Source organism: Mus caroli, unplaced genomic scaffold (assembly GCF_978045245.1).
Source record: "Mus caroli unplaced genomic scaffold, Mus_caroli_1 scaffold_7, whole genome shotgun sequence".
Classification (NCBI taxonomy): domain Eukaryota; kingdom Metazoa; phylum Chordata; class Mammalia; order Rodentia; family Muridae; genus Mus; species Mus caroli.
In genome coordinates this window covers 65,274,200-65,294,250 of record NW_028227262.1, presented here as the reverse complement: position 1 = coordinate 65,294,250, position 20,051 = coordinate 65,274,200, and the positions used below count along the sequence as shown (strand labels likewise).

Here is a 20,051-nt window from a genome sequence, read left to right as displayed (position 1 = left end):
CAACTGTCCTGTGTCCACCATCCATCTCCTGGTAGGGGAACTGGGATTGAGATTATTGCTGTATCCAGCCTTTCTGCATGGATGCTGGAGATCCAAATCTGTCTCTAGGCTTGTGTGACAAGTGTTTTGCCCCTGAACCATCTTCATAACCTCCAGGTTCTTATCAAATGACTTAAAAAACAGTGTTCAGCTCCCATGGAACCAGAGAAGAGACCAGCAGCTTACACACAAGGCAGGCCTGGGCCAGCACTGAGAAGACAACTGGTTTCTTTTCCAGTGTACTTCTGGCCCCATGGTGCCTTCTTTGATCTTTCTGTTTACCTGAACTGTCCCATGCCAGTAAGAAAGGTCGTGGTGAACTCAAGAACAGTGCTTCTTTTCCCTGGGGAGGAAGCTAACTCACAGCAACTTCAGAAAGAAAAGGGTCTATGAGGATGCCTCATTATGAATAAGGGTTGTTAATACGATAGAGGTGTGGTGTCTGTTCTCTGAAAAGAAAAGAAAAATCACAGCCTGGTCAGTGGATAGAAAAGCACACTGTGAGCTGCTGTCCCAGGCTGGGAGCCCAGCTGTCTTGGGAGCCCCAGAGAGAACAGCTATGTCACCCTCAGGGAAGATGGGACATCCAGGAAGTTTGTAGAGGAGTGACCAGTGGGAGGTCACTAGACAGTTCACAGACTTGGATAGGTGCATCAGAATAGCTGCGAAGAGGAGGGCAGGGCAAATGTAACTATGAACCCGAGGGCAGTGAGCCGGAGGGCAGCTGGGTACCTCGTCCACGCTGTCTCACTTAATTATTGTGAGTTATTGTGATCTTACAAATGAACAAAGTGAGGCTGAGATTTATTTTTTTCCTTCTTTGAATCAGGGTTTCTGTGTAGCCCTGGCTGTGCTGGAATCTGCTTCTGTAGACCAGGATGGCCTTGAACTCAGAGCTTCTCCTGCCTCTGCCTCCCAAGTGCTGGGATTAAAGGTGTACACCACCACCTGCTGCACAGCCTTTTTGTTTTTTTGAGGCTGAAATCTTTTGTTTGTGTGTTTGTTTGTTTTTTGTTTTGTTTTGTTTTGTTTTCGAGACAGGGTTTCTCTGTATAACCCTGGCTGTCCTGGAACTCACTTTGTAGACCAGGCTGGCCTCGAATTCAGAAATCTGCCTGCCTCAGCCTCCCATGTGCTGGAATTAAAGGTGTGCACGAGGCTGAAATCTTAATGAGTCTCCCAAGACTCTTGGGGTCAACTGACAGGGTCAGAACAATATCCACTGTCATGTTAAACAATTCACCCTTTTCACCGAGTTGGCGAGTTGGCATTTGTGGTTTGCCTTGCTGACTGCACTCAGGGGGAGCCACCACTGCTGCTCCCTGGCATCACTCCAGGCTCTGATGCTCACATACATCTATGGTATTCCTCTTGCTTTTTCAATAGTTGTTTGTGTGTGAATGACTCTTTGCCTGCATGTATGTAAGCGTGCCACACATGTCTGGTGCCTTCAGAGCCCCAATGAGGGTTTTAGAGGCCCTGGAACTGGAGTTAAAAATGTCTGTGAGCTGCCATGTGGGTGTCGGGAGCTGAATTCAGGTCCTCCACGAGAGCAGCCAGTGCTCCTCGCCTCCCCAGCCTTTCCTGCTGTGTTCTTTATGTCCGTGTGCTCAGAGCTGCATTTAAGGAGGCTCTTAATCTTCAAATACACACAATATAAATATGACATGTAAAGTTTTAATAATGGCTAATAATTTTATACACTATCATGTCTTGCAACATGAAGTGGGACATTTGTTTAGGACATTTTTCATACCCCACAAGTGGTGACTATGGAAAACCAAGCGGAGTGTGTGATCACTTGCATTACAAACTGTCCTGGTTGGGTTTGGTCAGATTGACACACACCTGAACATAGCTGGGGAGAGGTAATATTAATTAAGAAAATGCCTTTAGCAGATTGACAAGGTTGTCCAGTCTGAGGGTGCATTTCCCTGATTAATGACTGCTGTGGGAGGGCCTGGCTCACAGAGCTGGGGATGCCCCCCAGCAGATGATCCTGGGCTGTATGAGGAAGTGGAATGAGCAAGCCAAGGGGAGCAAGCTAGTAAGCAGTGTTCTTTCATGGTCTCTGCTTTAGTTCCTGCCTCCAAGTCCCTGCCCTGACTTCCCTCAGTGAGAGAGTGTGACCTGAGACTTGTCAGCTGGCAAGTCCTTCCTTCCCAAGTTGCTTTTAGTCACAGTGTTTTGTTATAGGTATAGAAACCCTAACTAAGTCATGACATAAGCTATATCAGCCACTGGTTATAGGTATAGAAACCCTAACTAAGACATAAGCTGATATTGAACTCGAGTTGGAAGAGGCGAGTCCGGGGTCAAAATGGAGGACCATGATCCACAGGAACCAGAGCAGCTGAGGAAGCTGTTTATTGGTGGTCTGAGCTTTGAAACCACAGATGATAGCTTAAGAGAACATTCTGAGAAATGGGGCACGCTTACAGACTGTGTGGTAATGAGAGATCCCCAAACAAAACGTTCCAGAGGCTTTGGTTTTGTGACCTACTCTTGTGTTGAAGATGTGGATGCTGCACTGTGTGCATGGCCACACAAGGTTGACGGGTGTGTGGTGGAACCAAAGAGAGCTGTTTCTAGAGAGGATTCTGTAAAGCCTGGTGCCCATTTAACGGTGAAGAAAATTTTTTGTTGGTATTAAAGAGGATATGGAAGAATATAACCTGAGAGACGACTTTGAAAAGTATGGCAGGATCGAAACCATAGAGGTTATGGAAGCCAGGCAGAGTGGGAAAAAGAGAGGATTTGCTTTTGTAACTTTTGATGATCGTGACACAGTTGATAAGATTGTTGTTCAGAAATACCACACTATTAATGGGCATAATTGTGAAGTGAAAAGGGCCCTTTCTAAACAAGAGATGCAGTCTGCTGGATCACAGAGAGGTCGTGGAGGTGGATCTGGCAACTTTATGGGTTGTGGAGGAAACTTTGGAGGTGGTGGAGGAAACTTTGGAGGTGGTGGAGGAAACTTTGGTGGAAGAGGTGGCTATGGTGGTGGAGGTGGTGGCAGCAGAGGTAGTTATGGAGGTGGTGATGGTGGATATAATGGATTTGGAGGGGATGGTGGCAACTATGGTGGTGGTTCTGGTTACTGGTTTGAGCCAGTAGAGGATATGGAGGTGGTGACCAGGCAATGGACACCAGGGTGGTGGTTATGGAGGTGGAGGAGGAGGCTATGATGGTTACAATGAAGGAGGAAATTTTGGTGGAGGTAACTATGGTGGTGGTAGGAACTACAATGACTTTGGAAATTATAGTGGACCGCAACAACCAAATTATAGACACATGCAGGGGGCAGTTTGGGTGGAAGAAGCTCAGGTAGTCCTTGTGGTGGTGGCTATGGGTCTGGAGGTGGACATGGTGGGTATGTTAGCAGAAGGTTTTAAAATAAAACAGAAACGGCTACAGTTCTTAGCAGGAGAGAGAGCGAGGAGTTGTCAGGAAAGCTGCAGGTTACTTTGAGACAGTCATCCCAAATACATTAGAGGAACTGTAAAAATCTGCCACAGAAGGAACGATGATCCATAGTCAGAAAAGTCACTGCAGCTTAAACAGGAAACCCTTCTTCTTCAGGACTGTCACAGCCACAGTTTGCAAAAAGTGCAGCAATTGATTAATGCAATGTAGTGTCAATTAGATGTACATTCCTGAGGTCTTTTTATCTGTTGTAGCTTTTTCTTTTTCTTTTTCTTTTCATTACATCAGGTATATTGCCCTGTAAATTGTGGTAGTGGTACCAGGAATAAAAAATTAAGGAATTTTACATTTTTCAATATTTGTATAGTTCAGTTTTTCTACATTTTAGTACAGAAACTTTAACAAAATGCAGTTTCGAAGGTGTTTCCTTGTGAGTTAACAAGAAGATCGTTGCTAATTACTGCTTTGTATGAATGTTGCTAAAGTTAACTGTAAAGAAACACCTACTGACTTGCAATTTAAGGGGAATCTATTCTCCCCATTTCCAAAACGATGCTGAATGGGCGCTGACATGTAGAGAGAATAGATATTTGTAGGTTTGCAATGTGTGTTTTAGATAATTAGAATTGGGAAATAAAAAATAGCATATTTGTGAACTTTTTAGACATAAGCTATACCAGCCGCTGGTTAGCTTATGTTCACAAGATACTATTTTAATGGGAGAAAAGACTGGCAAATTGATGGTTTAGACTGAAGATTTTGGCAGTTTTATTTTAAAAATTTACCAGCCTGCCCGGTTCATGGACAGTGCCTAATAGTTACCATTTTTCTTTTCATTACATCAGGTATATTGCCCTGTAAATTGTGATAGTGGTACCAGGAATAAAAAATTAAGGAATTTTAAAATTTTCAATATTTGTGTAGTTCAGTTTTTCTACATTTTAGTACAGAAACTTTAACAAAATTTGTTGCTAATCAAGAAGTTTGCCTTTCAAGCAAAGATAAGATGAAATTTTAGAAAGCCTGTCTCTCTCAGCTTCCCCCTATGTAGGCTTTCCCAAGGAGACTGATGGTGATATTAATAAATTGGGGGCAATTATATAAGAAATACTTCAACATTTGGAAGATCTGTTTAACTCATTGCATCAAAGTTTTCAAATGTAGATGCTACAGAATCATGAGTAGGTAAGAGATTCATTTCAGAGCACAAGACAGAACAACTAAGTTAATATAACAAAACAAAAATGTTTATTAACCTAATTTTAGAATATACATCACAACTTTTAAAAAACAGTTTAAACCTACCATCTGTTGAGTATACATGTAATTTCAAGGACTGTTTACAATTACCTGCAAGTTCACTAAAACATATGCCTTGTTTACTTCCAGCTACCTATCTGGCTGGATTTTCTTCATAGATATTAATCAAAACAAACCATCAATGAATACATAAACACGGGAGCAAATATAGCCACCCAGCCAAGCATTACAGAGGTTTGCAAAAATGTAAAAGTAACACTTTTAGTTTTTCCTTGTAGTGCAAGTTATTTTCTACATAAATATATCACTGATGCTAATGTGTATTGGGCTTCTTATTATTGCAACATTTATTTTTATTCTTATTATTTTCACTTATTTTGATTACATGTTTCTCCAGTGTGTGTCTGTAGGGGAGTATATGCATGTGCATGCAGTTGTGCTTAGTGACCGGAAGGGGGTGTCCTATCCTCTGCAGCCGAAGTTACAGGTGGTTGGGAGCTGCCTGATGTAGGTGCTGGGAACAGAACTTGGGCTCTCTGAAAGAGCAGTACATGCTTTTAACTGCTGAGCAATCTCTTCAGCTCCTTAGATTGATTACCAATTTTGCTTTGACACAGGCCCAGGCTGTCTAGAGCTGATCTTTCTCCCTCTGCCTCCTGAGTGCCAGGATGACAGCCTTGCTCAGCTAAATTGATTACTAAATCCGATTTTAACGTCTTCAGTTTCAGTTTCTAAACCCTCTGTAACTTACAAGAATGACATTCTGGGACCCAGAAGCTTGAGCGTGGCCATGAACAGTTGGTGGAGCTTTAGGTATCTGCAGAGCCCACCAAACCCAACCTCAGGGATCTACAACCAGGAGGAGGGGGCTGGAGGTTCACCCTCTTCCACATTATCTAGGGAAATGTGAGCAGCTTAAACAACTAGAAACCTGGCTAAGCCCAGCCACAGCTCAACTCTGGAGGACTCGGGGCTCCAGCTCCAGGAACATGCTCCAGGTCTTAGAGGAGATTTCATAGCCCATGCAGTCATGGAGACCACAGGCTTCTCAATAAAGAGTCTTATGTATTGTATGGGAAGGACTGAAGACCTGGCTGAGGCGAGGGTTCCTAGGCTGGCTGGTCCCTTCCCTTCCACCATTGTGCAGTCAGACACTGCGTTTTCTGATGCTCCCTAGAAAAGTGGGGCAGGTATAGCCATCCATGCCCCTGTCTGAACAGAGTGGCCATACCTAGCTTCATCATTGCCTATGGCCCTTTCCTTCAAAGCTGCTTTTCTCTGTAGTTACAGATGTCTTTGTTGGACCACCTGGTGGGGACTTCCTCACTCTGATGCTGTCGACCCACTGTTGGCCTCTTTCTGGGGATCACCTTAAGAGAGGAACAGACCTACCTGCCCCAGCAGAGCCCAGAGTTGCAAGCCAGACTCAACTTGGTTATGAACATAGCCTGCCCAGTGTCCATCCTTAGAAGCAGTTCTCCCTGGGCATCTTCTATGCAATCTTTCCTTCAAGGCTCAGTCACCCATTGCACTAGGAATAGGCACCCAGGCCTTAGTGCTCCCTGCTCCATAGTTGCTGCAGCTGCTTGCAACCTATGGTCACAAGGGTCAGTTCTCAGAAGTCACAGTGTTAGTTCTAGTTGTCTACCCTGAAGCTTTATGAGCCAGATAGGACTCTCTGAGACTGCTTGTTTCTCATAAACCCTTTCTAAGTCTCGGTGAGGAAGGCAAACAATCAAATTCATCATTTTAACCAATTAAGGTTAAAGGGCCTGGTGGCATAGATCTGTAATGAGAAGCTGAGGCAGGAGGATCTGAAGTTCTAGAGGGAGTTCAAGGTCAGCCTGTAACACTGAATGAGATCTTATCTCAAAATTTAAAAAAAATAGAAAAATAGGCTGGGGATGTGACTCAGTTGTAGCTTAGCAATAGGCAATAGGGTGCTTGCCTAACATTAGGACAACCCCAGATACAATCCCTAGTGTTACAGGACAAACGAAGTGAATGCTAGGTGATTTGGGGGTTAAATATTGAACATCAATTATGATCTGATTCAAGAGCATTGTCCCACAAAACTCATTGCTAGCAATCACTCCCAGTTTACCTTCTCCATATTCTACCCCTGGGAACCCAGAATCTATGGATTTGCTTGCTCTGGACGTTTTATGCAAATGTGATAATACAAAACAAGAATTTGGTTTTTAAAAAAATCTTTTAAAAGACTTAAAAATAATCTTCTTGGAAGATTATTCATGTTCGTTCATTAATTTTATTTTTATCATTTAAAAAATTAAGACAGTTACCCAAGTAGCCTAGGCTGGCCTCAGACTCACCTTGTAGCTAAGGATGACCTTGAACTGCTGATCTTCCTGCCTCTCTCCTACATACTAGGTAAGCACTCTACCAACTGAGCTACGTCCCCAGCCCCAAGGAAGGGTTCATTTCCACTAAAGGTCTGAAAAGTCAGAAAGAGGCTGGAGATGCAAGTCACTGGTAGAGTGCTTGCTTAATATGGTGAGGCCTGGGCTAACCTGCAGCATAGTGGGGGTGAGGGGCACGTAGAGGATCTGGGAGAATAAAGGGGTAGGAAGACAATGACCATGAGGACATAATTAATGAGGATACAGCTTTAGCATTTTCTTCTCTCCCCTCTCCCCTCTCCCCTCTCCCCTCTCCCCTCTCCCCTCTCCCCTCTCCTCCCCTCTCCTCCCCTCCCCTCTCCTCCCCTCTCCTCTCCTCCCCTCCCCCCTCTCCTCCCCTCCCCTCCCCTCTCCTCTCTCCCCTCTCCCCTCTCCCCTCTCCTCCCCTCCCCTCCCCTCCCCTCTCCTCTCCTCCCCCCCTCCCCTCTCCTCCCCTCCCCTCTCCTCCCCTCCCCTCTCCTCCCCTCCCCCCTCTCCCCTCTCCTCCCCTCCCCTCCCCTCTCCCCTCCCCTCTCCTCCCCTCTCCCCTCTCCTCTCCTCCCCTCTCCTCTCCTCCCCTCCCCTCCCCTCCCCTCCCCTTCCCTTCTTCCTTTCCTTTCTTCTCCTCCTCTTCTTCTTCCTCCTCCCCTTCCCTTATTCACCCCTCTCCTTTCCCTCCTCCTCCTCTTCCTTCTCCTCCTCCTCTTCTTCCCCCCTCTTCTTTGAAGTAGTTTTCTGGCTGGCTTGAAACTCTCTGTATAGACCAAGCTGTCCTTAAACTCACAGAGGTACACCTGCTTGCTTCCCAAGTGCTGGGATTAAAGGCAAACACCACCATGTTGTTGGAGATTTTCTTTCAAAAAACATTCTTTCAGTCACACTATTATTTAGTGGCCCTCAAAGCCAAGAGAGAAGAATGACAGCCACTGGGCATTCCTGGGTGGTGTTGAGGCCAGGCTGGTTTTGTGAACTCTCCTTTGGAGCTGAGTCCAGAAGGAGATCTCTACAGGTGAGCCCGTCAGGGTGGATGCCCCACTGTGATGAGTATGCACTCTTGTCTTCCTTATCTCCCGAAGGGGTAAAGAAGAGAACCAAAGTCATCAAGAACAGTGTGAACCCCGTGTGGAATGAGGTACGTGTTCCATTTCCCTCTCATTTCTCTCTGTTCCTTCTGCCTCTGCAGGGAGTTGACACAAGAGGCAGCATTCTCAGAAGGGTAGGGATCTAACTCTATCCTGAGACCCTGCCCCACAGGGTATGCGCAAAGGATAGATGCTTGGTTTTGTTTTGTTTTTCTCTGTTGCCCAGCTCTGGCCAGCCAGCTCTCCCTTGCCTTCACAGGCCAAGGCTACCTCCTCTCCGTAGCACTCCCTCATTGTTTTTTTGTTTTGTTTTTAAAAGATTTGTTTGTTTGTTTGTTTATTTATTTATTTATTTATTATATGTCAAGTACACTGTCCCTGTCTTCAGACACCCCAGAAGAGGGCATCAGATCTCATTACGGATGGTTGTGAGCCACCATGTGGTTGCTGGGATTTGAACTCAGTACCTTTGGAAGAGCAGTCAGTGCTTTTTCCCGCTGAGTCATCTCTCCAGCCCTGTAGTACTCTCTCATTAAGCAAGTCCTCCAGTTGTTCTGTCCCCTCAGGAGCTTCCTGTAGATGTGGCTTCTATGAGGCCCTTTTGAAGCGGGGTTGAGAACAGCGTCTGGGTGCAGGTTGCATGTTGGCTTTAGGAGGGTTGAGGACTCTGATGAGCCTTCCTTAACTCCTCTCTAACTCCTCCTGCACACCAGGGATCTGGCTTTTGGATGTCCATGTGATCTTGTGTGAGGACTCTGAGGGATCACCCGACACTTTTACTGTTGTGTTTTTGTTCTGGTGCTCTGGGATGAGATGTGGCTACTTCAGCGTGGCTTCCTCTTCTTTTTTTGTTGTCTCTAGTTCTTACCCTTACCTCTGAGGCCCTGGAATTCTAGTATCCATCCATCCATCCATCCATGCATTCACCTATCCATCAACCCATTCATATATCTACCTTCCCATTCATCCAAGCATCTACCCACCCACAAACACACCAAGATATCCATAGAATTGCCCACCCATCCACCCACCTATCTATTCTTCACTCATCTATCCACCCTTTCACCCACCCATCCATTCACTCATTCATGCATCTACCCATCTTCAGACAAATCCATCAATCTGTCCATCCACCCACACACCCACCTATACACTACCTATCCATCTACATATCTATCATCTATCTACCTATTCATCCACCTATCTATCCATTTACTTACCCATTCACCTACCCACCTATCATCCATAGCTATCTTAGCTATCTACCCTTTATCCAAGTGTCCACCCATCCATATATCATTCACCTACCCACTCATCCAAGTATCTAGCCACTCATCCCCCCTCCATACCACCCATATTCAGTCATCCACCCTTCTATCTACTACTCACCTACTAATTCACTCACCCACCCACCCATCCATATACACACTCACTCATCTACTATAGTTACTAGCAACTATAGTTACTAGTAACTAGTGACTAGTAACTAGTAACTAGTCAGGGCTACCATTGCTGTGATGAAACACCAAAAGCAACTTGGGAAGGAAAGGATTTATTTGGTGTATACTTCCACCTCACTGTTCATCATCGAAGGAAGTCGGAATTCTATAAGGGCAGGAACCTAGAGGCAGGCGCTGATGCAGAGGGTAAGGAGGAGTGCTGCTACTGACTTGCTTAGCCCGCTGTCTTATAGAACCCAATACTACCAGCCCAGTGGCCCCACCCACAATGGACTGGGCCCTCCCACATCAATCACTAATTAATAAAATGCCCTATAGGCTTTTCTATGGCCAGATCTCATGGAGGAATTTTCTTCATTGAGGCTCCTTCCTCTCCAATGACTTTAGCTTGTATCAAGTTGATCTAAAACTAGCTAGTACAGCATCCATTATCCATTCCACCCAATTCAGTCATCCATCCATCCATCCATCCATCCATCCATCCATCCATCCATCCATGCACTCATCCATCTATTCATCCATCCACCCACCCACCCACCCACCCATCCACCCACCCACCCACCCATCCACCCACCCATCCACCCATCTATCCATTTATTCACCAGTCCACCTACCAAGATACAGGCTCATCCCCTAGAACCATTCTGGATGTCTGCTCAGTATCCTGGGGCCACAGGTTGAATTGCCTTTTCTTTTCTTCCAGGGCTTTGAGTGGGACCTCAAAGGTATTCCTCTAGACCAGAGCTCAGAACTTCTCGTGGTGGTCAAGGACCATGAGACGATGGGGAGAAACAGGTGAGTGGGCCCAAGACTGGCCTCATAACTTAAAGGTGCAGGTGGGTTTTGATGAATTTGGACCCTGGAAACAGAGCTACTGAGGTCTAGTTCTTTGTGTCGCACTTACTGTTCATGGGCCTAGCCTAGTGGTGGATGCTGGGAGAAAATCTTACTGTAGCCTAAGGAACCTGGCTGGCCGTGCTCCTGAGAGCTGCACAAGCTGTGGGGGAGGGACGGTGTGCTAGGATCAAGTGTCCAGGAAGATTTTTTTGTACAGGAGGACAGGCTCTGGGGAACAAGTAGGAGCGGTTCCTTGTCTCTCTCTGTAGCCTCTCTTTGGGAAGGAATACTCCTTGCCTCTTTTTAGCTGGTGAGGGCGGCTATACACACACTCCAGGAGGTGGGTAGATAAAGAGAAGCTGCAGTTAGCAGGGAGCAGTTGAGGAGGGCTGCATGGAAGAAGAAGAACCTAAGGTAAGAACTGTGAGGTTGAAGTCAGAACAGTAATAACAGGGAGCAGACTGATTAGTCTGCTCTCCCCCTCCCCCTCCCCCTCCCCTCCCCCTCCCCCTCCCCGTCCCTCTCTGTCTCTCTGTCTCTCTCTGTCTCTGTCTCTCTCTGTCTCTGTCTCTCTCTCTTTCTCTCTCTCTCTCTCTCTCTCTCTCTCTCTCTCTCTCTCTCTCTCTCTGTGTGTGTGTGTGTGTGTGTGTGTGTGTAGATTTGGACTGGGTTGACAAATAGAGATCTCAGAAGCAAAATCTTTCTGGCAAAGGCGGGCTCTGTCTAAGCAGGTGATGGATGGCTTCTTCGTCATGGCTGATCCTGAGCCTTGTAAGTAGTGGTAGGTGAGATCGCCAAAGCTCAATGGGCCAGTGGGCTGTGGGTGTAAGTGGCCAGGAGACATAGCCTGGCAGGATCTATAGTGACAGTACTTAGGTAAGGACAGGGAGTCAGTAGTCTCTGGTGAGTACAGCACGGTGCAGCTGTGTTGGGTGGGCTCAAGTGCCTGGTGCTGTTCACTGAAATCTGGCCCTGAGGAGCATGGGCTGGCTGCACGCTGGCTGCACGCTGACCTGCCCATAGGGGAGCCTTTGTCTGGGAACTGGGTCAGCTGTATCTGAGGCAGGGAATCTTGGTTCTGTGAACCTGGAGGGAGGAAGCTGGGAAGGAGGAGGGATCAAAGAGCCAGGCAGGAGCTCGGGCTTCGAAACCTGCCAAGTTTGAAGTCTTAGAAGCATGGAAAAAGAATCCAAGCCATTACTGTTTCTGTGTGGTTCAAGCTAGCACTGGGTGCATGGTCTGGCATCCCTGAAGAAGGACAGGGCACTGTCCCTGTGCCTCTGAAGTGGGGCTATAGGGCGGGGAGCCAGCCTGTGCCTGAGGTTACTCGGTACATCTCTATAGTCATGGCCCTCTTTTGCTTCTGAAAATTATACATGACTTTGGGCATGTAAGTATATAAAGTAGGTAAATTAAGTATTTACTGATAATAGTTCATAAAGGAATTTACTTTAACTAGACATAGTGGTGCATGTCTTCAATCTCAGCACTTCGTTCGAAAGCAGAGGCAGGCAGGGCTCTGTGAGTAGGAAACTAGCCTGGTCTACATGGCAAGTTCCAGGCTAGCCAGAGCTACACAGTGAGATCAAAAAAAGAATTTTTTTACACTTTTTTATTTTATATTGTTTTGCATGTATTTTACCATTTATGGCAGATGAAAGGAAATTTGCCTCCTGAAGTGCCCTTGCGTTTTACCTGGATAATCAAGGCTTGGCTGAGTATTTGATACTGCAGGATAGAGAACAACATTTTGCAGAGTTGTTCAGTATTTTGATTTTAGAACCATCAGTGTTGAGAATTCTATTGTACTTAAGTACACAGTGCGAAATGACAGAGGGATGTCTAGGGCCATTTTAGAAACCATAGGAAATTCTGTCCTAATCTTAAATCAAAATTAAACATTTTAAAAATGAAATTCAAGTCAGCAACCCAAACCACAGTTATTAAGATGAAACATGTGAACAAAGTACAATCTAAAGATGTGCCAATCCAGTACTTACTGTAACAGGGCACACCTTGGCACAACTGACTCCATGATGGAAAACTCAGCATGTCAACAACAGCAACAGCCAAGAAGACCTAATCCATCTAAGTCCGAAGTTCCGGGAAAGCCTCTAAATGTACTAAGCTTGCTTTTTGCCTTCTGTAGTTCCACTTCTGGCTAACTGTTCTCAATAACCTAGAACATGTTTTTGTTTTGTTTGTTTTTCAAGATAAAGTTTCTCTGTGTAGCTCTGGCTATCCTAGAACTCACTCTATAGACCAGGCTGACCTCAAATTCAGATATTCACCTCCCTCTGCCTCCCAAGTGCTGGGACTAAAAGTGCACGCCACCACTGCCCGGCTCAGAACATGATTTTTGTACTCAAAAGCTTACTTTCTCACCCTGAGAAAGGCTTGGTGCTCCTCTGGGATCCTAAATACCCAGTATGGCCACTGCCCAGCTAATAAGACTTCCTATTGACTTAACCCCATGTCTGAGCTGTCTTTTCTGGTGGATGCCTGCCCCACAACATTTGAATGCTGAGGAATGACAGTAAGAAAGTAATAGGAAATAGTAATGTTTTCTACAAGACCAGAAAACTTTGTAAGTACATTAAAAAAAAAAAAACCCCAGGGGTCCCCAGCATACAGTAGTCTTGAATCTGAGCCCAGATGTTTGAGGCAGTGTTGGCATAACCGCATGCATGGTGCAAGGTGCGTGTGTTGTGTGCTCAGAACCAAGGCTTCAGTGAAGGGAGTCTCACGAGGGATATGGGTGAGCACTGCCATTTTATGTTTTATTTTAAATTACTTTTTGGTCAAGGTGTACTTAGAAACCTTTTGTTTCCTTTCCCCTCCCTCCCTCCCTCCCTCCCTCCCTCCCTCCCTCCCTCCCTCCCTCCCTCCCTCCCTCCCTCCCTCTCTTTTCTTCCTTTATTCCTTACTTTCTCCCTCCCCTTTCTTTCTTTCTTTCTTTCTTTCTTTCTTTCTTTCTTTCTTTCTTTCTTTCTTTCTTTCTTTCTTTCTTTCTTTCTTTCTCTTGAGTTTGTCTACATAGCCCTGGCTGTTCTAGAACTTAATATGTAGACCAGGCTAGCCTTGAATTCACACAGATCTGCCTGCCTCTGCTTCCAGGGGTGCCAGAATTAAAGGCGTGCCCTACCACAACTGGCTGGGTTTAGAAAATTTTACCATTGCTAAGTGTTTTTGCAGTGCCCATATTACATTGTGAGATAATATCTAACCCAAGGTTTATGAAGCTGTGGCCCACAGCTGTTAAGATGGTTCACTAGGTAAGGGTCCAATCATGGCACAGGCTCATTAGGTAAGGCCTCGACCATGGCACATGTGATATCTTCTCTTCATACATATGCACAGTATACTCAACAACAACAACAAGTACTACGACAATAATAATAAAAGTAAAATAAAAGCTGTGGCCTTCGCTATAGCCTCACTGCTTTGTGGAAAGGTAGGCATCTCAGTGAGCTTGAAGGTGGACTAGCACCTCTGGAGCAACTCTGGACATGGGGCAGGTGGGCTAGGAAGACTTTTTAGAGAAGGGCCCACTCTTACCCAGGGCCAGGCTCTGGAGAAGAAAGTAGCTCCAGGTGGAGAAGTGAAGGGCAGTGAGTTCTTGTGGAAATTCAGAGCTGTCCCCGGAGCAGCCTTGTTGGAAATGGAGCCTCCGAGCCAGTCCCCGGCTAACTGTAGCAACAGAGAAACCTCCCAGCTGGTACTAACCAACCTAGCCAGGTTTCTGGTGTCGGGGAAGCCTGGTCTATGAGACGATCCATCTCTAGCAGATGCTGCTGCTGTCCTCACAGACAGGAAACAGAGGCTCTAAGATGAGACTGGTGAGTTCCCAGAAGCTATGCTGGAGCTGTGTGTGGCTGGAGGGCAGGTATTTGGGTTATTCTCCTGGCTTTGTTATCTCTGCATTTCGGAGGCTCTCAAGGCCCCTGGCAGCTGGCTTCTGGGATCTCTGCAGAGTTCAGTTCCTCTGATGACGTAGGAGTTGAGAGTTTAGTGAGGCAAAGGTGGACAGGCCGGGTAACTGCAGGCCACCAGGAAATGCAGGTTTCATTTTCATTATTGTATTCAGCCCTTTCCCAGGAGCTGTGGGAGGTGTCTGAGACCCCAGAGGCAGCAGGGATTGTAGACATAGTTTTGACAATGTTGGTCAGTTTGGGGCCCGGCTGGACCTCTTGGAGACAGCTCTGTAGGTCATATGCTTTGCAGAGGGGTCATATGTCTTTACCACTAGCCCTGCTGGTGAACTCTGGCTCACCAGTTTCCACGTGAGCAGGTCACTGCAGGCCAGCATACTGGGAGAGCAGTTCCTCAGACCTCCACATCCAGACTAGCCAGTTCACTAGACATCACTTACCAGAACTTACTGTCTTATAGGTAACCCCATGTGATTTTTTTTAAGTTTCCCAAGCATTTATCTTCATTTAGCGGTTCTGGCAATTTAAGAATTAAACTGTAATAGACTAAGTTTAAATTTAAGGCCACATTCATAAAGATCTGCAAAAGGACAGTGTCCCGAGCTATCGTTCTCGCTGGCAAGAACACACTCGGACAACCAGATTCTTCTGCAGCAAAAAGCTTTATTGCTTCTTCAGGAGGGAAGACCCCGACCCCGGAAAATGGCGTTGCTTATATAGCCCTCAGCCATGGCGTTTCAGCACCTGATGTGGCGTGTCAGCTCCTGATTTGTTGCTTGCCCATCACCCCATTACTACGCCCCTAGATAGGCAGTGACTAGGCGTGAGTTCACTCTTGCACCTGCGTACAAGGCTTGTTTACTAGTTAGGCACAGCGGAGGCCAGTGCCATCTTATAATGGCGATTGCTCGCAGCACAGCTCTCCACAGGACAGAACTGCCTAAACACCCTATTCTGTAAGGGAGTAATCAGAGCAAGCGAGTCTGTGGTCTTCATAACAGTTAGCTTAAGGGCTGGTGAGATGGCTCAGTGGGTAAGAGCACCCGACTGCTCTTCCGAAGGTCCAGAGTTCAAATCCCAGCAACCACATGGTGGCTCACAACCATCTGTAACGAGATCTGGCGCCCTCTTCTGGAGTGTCTGAGGACAGCTACAGTGTACTTACATATAATAATAAATAAATCTTTAAAAAACAAAACAAAACAAAAAAACAGTTAGCTTAAATGAGGTGACCTTATTTAAAGCAGCCAGAGGGATAGGGTCCCTGCATGGTAATTCTGTAATGCCCTCGTGCTGTAATCTATGCTCACAACGAGCTTGTATAAGAGAAGAAGAAATGGCTCAGCAGGTAAGAGCACTGACTGCTCTTCCAGAGGTCCCAAGATCAATTCCCAGCAACCACATTGGTGGCTCACAACCATCTGCCATGCGATCTGATGCCCTCTTCTAGTGTGTCTGAAGACAGGGACAGTATGCCCACAAACATGAAATAAATAAAGGCTCAGCTGGGTAAGTGCTTGCTGTGCAGGCGCGAGGGCTGATTGGCTCTCCAGCACCCACGCGAAATTAAGCCCACACTAAGCTTACTCCCAGTTAGCTCTCTGCCTCCTGCTCGTTGACTGAGATGTGAGCTCTCAGCTTCTGCTCCAGCGCCATGCCTGCCTGCCTGCTACCACACTTCCCACCATGATGGTCATGGACTCTAACCCTCTGGAACCATAAGGCCCAGATTAAATACTTCTTTTTATACTTTTCCTTGGTCATGGTGGCTCTTCTGCAGTAGAAACATAACTAAGACAAGTTCAGTGAGTGTTTTTAAGAGGACCCCGCCTCAACACCCGCCAGCCACACAGTCTGGTGCCCAGTGGATGGTGACTGTTATTGTCTTGCTGTTCTGAGTCCTCTATTCTGACCCCTCTGCAAAGTCCTGCAGCCACACCCTGGGATTCCTGACAATCTTCTGTGAGCTCACCATTATCCTCTGATGGCCTTCTTCCAACCAGGTAGCTCTTACTCATAAGTGGGACTTCCCTCTCCCAGTCTCTCTCTCCTCTCTCACCTTTCTCCCTCTACAGATCCAGAGCCACTATCTGCATCTAGAAACCCCCAAGGCCTTCCGCATCCTGCATGACCTGCCTCCCTGCACCTCAGCTCACAAGTCTGTTGCTTTGTTCCCCTCTCTCTCCTCACCCCCTGTAGCCCAGGGAGGCCTGGAACTCCTGGTCTTGGGGCTTCTGTTTCCCAAATGTTGAGAATTCAGGTGTGCAGGGCCACACCCGGTTCTTTACTTCAGCTTAGTGTTTTAAATGTAGGCAGCTCCCAGCGATTAGTGGCTTCTTGTATCAGACAGACAGCTCAAGATTGTTACATTGTTTCAACCTTGGCTGTCTCTTAAACATCGGAACCCTGTCTCAGCCCTGTAAGAAAAAAATCTGCTGGCTACAACTCCTAACCAACAGGCTCCCTGCAACTGACCTGCTAGCAAGGAAAAAAATTCAGATTTCTCCAATGGGGTCTCACCAGGTACAGTAACCACTCCCAGGATGGGCTCCAGGCCCAGGAGTAGTTGGCCAACACAAAACAAACTTTATAATGTTCTTGTACAACTTGTGTCTCATTTAGCTTTTCTTTTTTCTTTTTTCTTTCTTTCTTTTTTTTTTTTTGAGACAAGGTTTCTCTGTGTACCAGGCTGCCTCCAACTCAGAAATCTGCCTGCCTCTGCCTTCCAAGTGCATGTGCCATCGCGCCCGGCTCATTTAGCTTTTTTTGGCTGTTTTTTTTTTTTCAGTCTTTTGCTTGTTTATTTTGATTTTTATGGTTTTGTGGGGGCGGGGGGTTGTATGTATTTCTTATTTGTTATTGTTGTTTTGGTTTGTCTGTATTTTTTAAGGGGAGAGAGAGAGAGAGAGAGAGAGAGAGAGAGAGAGAGAGAGAGAATGAGAAGGAAGGAAGGGACTTTAACTTCATTATTTGCAGCGAGTCCCTGTCTGGTACTGGGGGGCAGGGTGTGTGTGCGCTCAGGCTATTCTCCCGTTGGGACACTGGGATAATATAAGCTATGTGAGGCAAGGTTGTGCTGTAGGTGAATGACAGTGTGTCTGCCAAAAGCCCATGGATAGGAACACTGAGGAGGCTAACTATGGGGGCTATTGGCCATAGCAGAATGCACACAGATGCACATACATCAATCCCACAGCACATGAATGTGCTCTACATGCCTTGATATGTTTCTTATATAAATGCATACATGTTTTTTCATCAAAAAACAAGGAAATGGACCTCAGAGATAACATAGTGTGCGGCACAAGCATGAAGACTAAGTCCAGTCCCCAGGGCTCATGTAAAAGCTGGGTGTTGGTACATGTCTGTACTCCAGTGCTGGGCACAGGAGACAGGTGTGTATTATGGCCAGCCAGCCCAGCCTAATTGGTGAGTCCCAGGTCCTAGTGAGAAAGACACCACAAAAACCAAGGTGTTCTGAGGAATGTCAAACCTGTGTATTTATACATGTAAGAATAAGTTGGGCCTTCTATAGCTGATGGAAGGCATGGATGAAGTCCGAATTGTGCCGATTTTAACTTAAACTTTAAAACCTCCACAAAAGTGTGTATGTGTATATATGTGTGTGTGCATACTTGTATGTGGGTATACATGTGTGTGTTTGTGTGTGTGTGTGTCTGTGTGTGTATCTGTGTGTGTGTGTCTGTGTCTGTGGGTGTATATATACTCAAGCTCCATTACTAAGGAGGCATAGGGGAAAGTGACAATCTTCTCTCATTCATTCATTTCTTCCCTGTCTCCCATGGCATTTATCATTAGCAACTTGGTTTAGATTCTGCTCTATTCTTCTGAGCCTATGAAGTATGTTTTTACACACACACACACACACACACACACACACACACACACACACACACACACACACACTGTTTTGTGTCACTCTCCATGTGTGTGTCACCCCACAGTATATCACATTTATTTTTCGTTGTCACGTGTTATTCTGACTTGCACGCATCTCTATTAAGCTCACCTTGCCATACAGTGAGAGATGATGCGCATGCTCTTTACTCGGAAATACGCTGCTGTGTGCTCCTGTCTCACCGTGCTCACCGTGCCCTTACTGGCTGTAGTTTCGGTTCCTTCCAATTTCTTGTTTCAAGTGATTATCCAATGAACAATTTTATTCTGATTCCAATGTTTTAATGTGTCAAAGTTTGTGTTTGTTTAGTGGGGGTGGTTTTGTTTTTATTTGTTTGCTTGCTTGCTTGTTTGTTTGTTTGCATTGGTCCCTGGAAGTGGGTGTATTGGAGTAAAGAGAATAAGCATATAAGATGTTTGGAGGGCTGGGGAACTGCTTGCTATTCTAACGTGAGGATAGATCCTGATGCCCAGAACCCATTAAAAAAGTCAGATGTTATGGCATACACCTAATCCTAGCCTAAGGAAGGTAGACATAGGTGGATGGATCTCTGGGTCCTGGTGGCTAGCCGGCTTAGCCTATTCAGGCAAATTTCAGGCCAGTAAGAGATTCTGTCATGAAAACCAAGGCAAAACCTCTCCCCAACTCACAGACATGCACACACATATATATATATATTGCGCAAAGAAGCTTGGAGATTCTTCCAAGTTGCTTTTCAAAAATAATTAAACTTGTGTCTAACAACATTGTAGAGCAGCGTGATGGTCAAGAGGAGATATAGTGTAGCTTGTGTTTCCTTGACTGATAGTTAAGAATCTTTCATGTGATTATTGTCCCCTCTGTAATTTATCCTTCCTGCCTGTCTGTCTGTCTGTCTGCCTGTCTCTATCTATCTATCTATCTATCTATCTATCTATCTATCTATCTACCTACCTATCATCTCTATTTCTCTTTTGAGACAGAGTGTAGCTATGTAGCCCAGGCTAGTCTCAAATTCATGATCCTCTTGCTTCACCTGAATGCTGGGATTGCAGACAACCATAGCCGATTTATTTATTTATTTATACAATGATTTTCTTTGTAGCCCAGGCTGGCCCTGACCTCTGTTATTCTTTGCCTCAGAAGTGGTGAGATCATGGAGTGATTGTCTACGTGAGCTTTTAGTTTCCTTGACCTCCTTCTCTGGCTTCATCCTAACTCTGCACACTTGGGCTCTTACTAGCAATCAGCACACTTGGTCCACTCAGAGCACAGAGAACCTTTTCCTCCGCTCTCAGTGGCTTAGCTCAGGGCATTCTCTTTCAGATCCGGGAATCCGTGAGGGTATTTTGGAAGGCCGAGCTTCAGGGTGCCATTGTAGAACTGGGAAGAACAGGCACAGTAGGGCCTCGGTTTTGCAGACTGTTTTCTGGACTCCCCAGGAGGCAGTTTGGGGCCCAAATTCTTACAGCTCACCATCCCATTGTTCTCCGTGGGCTCAAAAGTGCTGGGCACACCCTCATTTTCAAGGATTTTTAAAACTATATTTTGTCCTGGATTCTGTCCAGGACATCCCTGGATTTCAGGATACTATTTCTTTTGTCTTTCTCTGGACTGAAGTGGAAAACTATTTCGAGTTACCTCTGGACAACCTCTAGGGAGTCAAGTCCCGGAAGGAAGGCTGCTTGAGGCCAGGAGGGTTCAGGGGCTGGGGA

The 20,051-nt window shown here is 46.0% G+C and overlaps 1 protein-coding gene and 1 pseudogene across 16 annotated transcripts in view; both read left to right on the top strand.

The window, feature by feature from the left end:
- The window catches only part of Dysf (dysferlin), a 201,616-nt gene that overhangs the window by 20,566 nt on the left and 160,999 nt on the right, over nt 1-20,051 (top strand). For all 16 annotated transcript variants that reach the window (XM_021164299.3, XM_085840480.1, XM_021164311.3 and 13 more), the window contains exons 2-3: nt 8,204-8,259; nt 10,373-10,464. In XM_021164299.3, the coding sequence (XP_021019958.1) occupies nt 8,204-8,259; nt 10,373-10,464 (148 nt within the window). The remainder of the gene's footprint in view (nt 1-8,203; nt 8,260-10,372; nt 10,465-20,051) is intronic.
- On the top strand, nt 2,360-3,803 carry LOC110295910 (heterogeneous nuclear ribonucleoprotein A3-like; annotated as a pseudogene).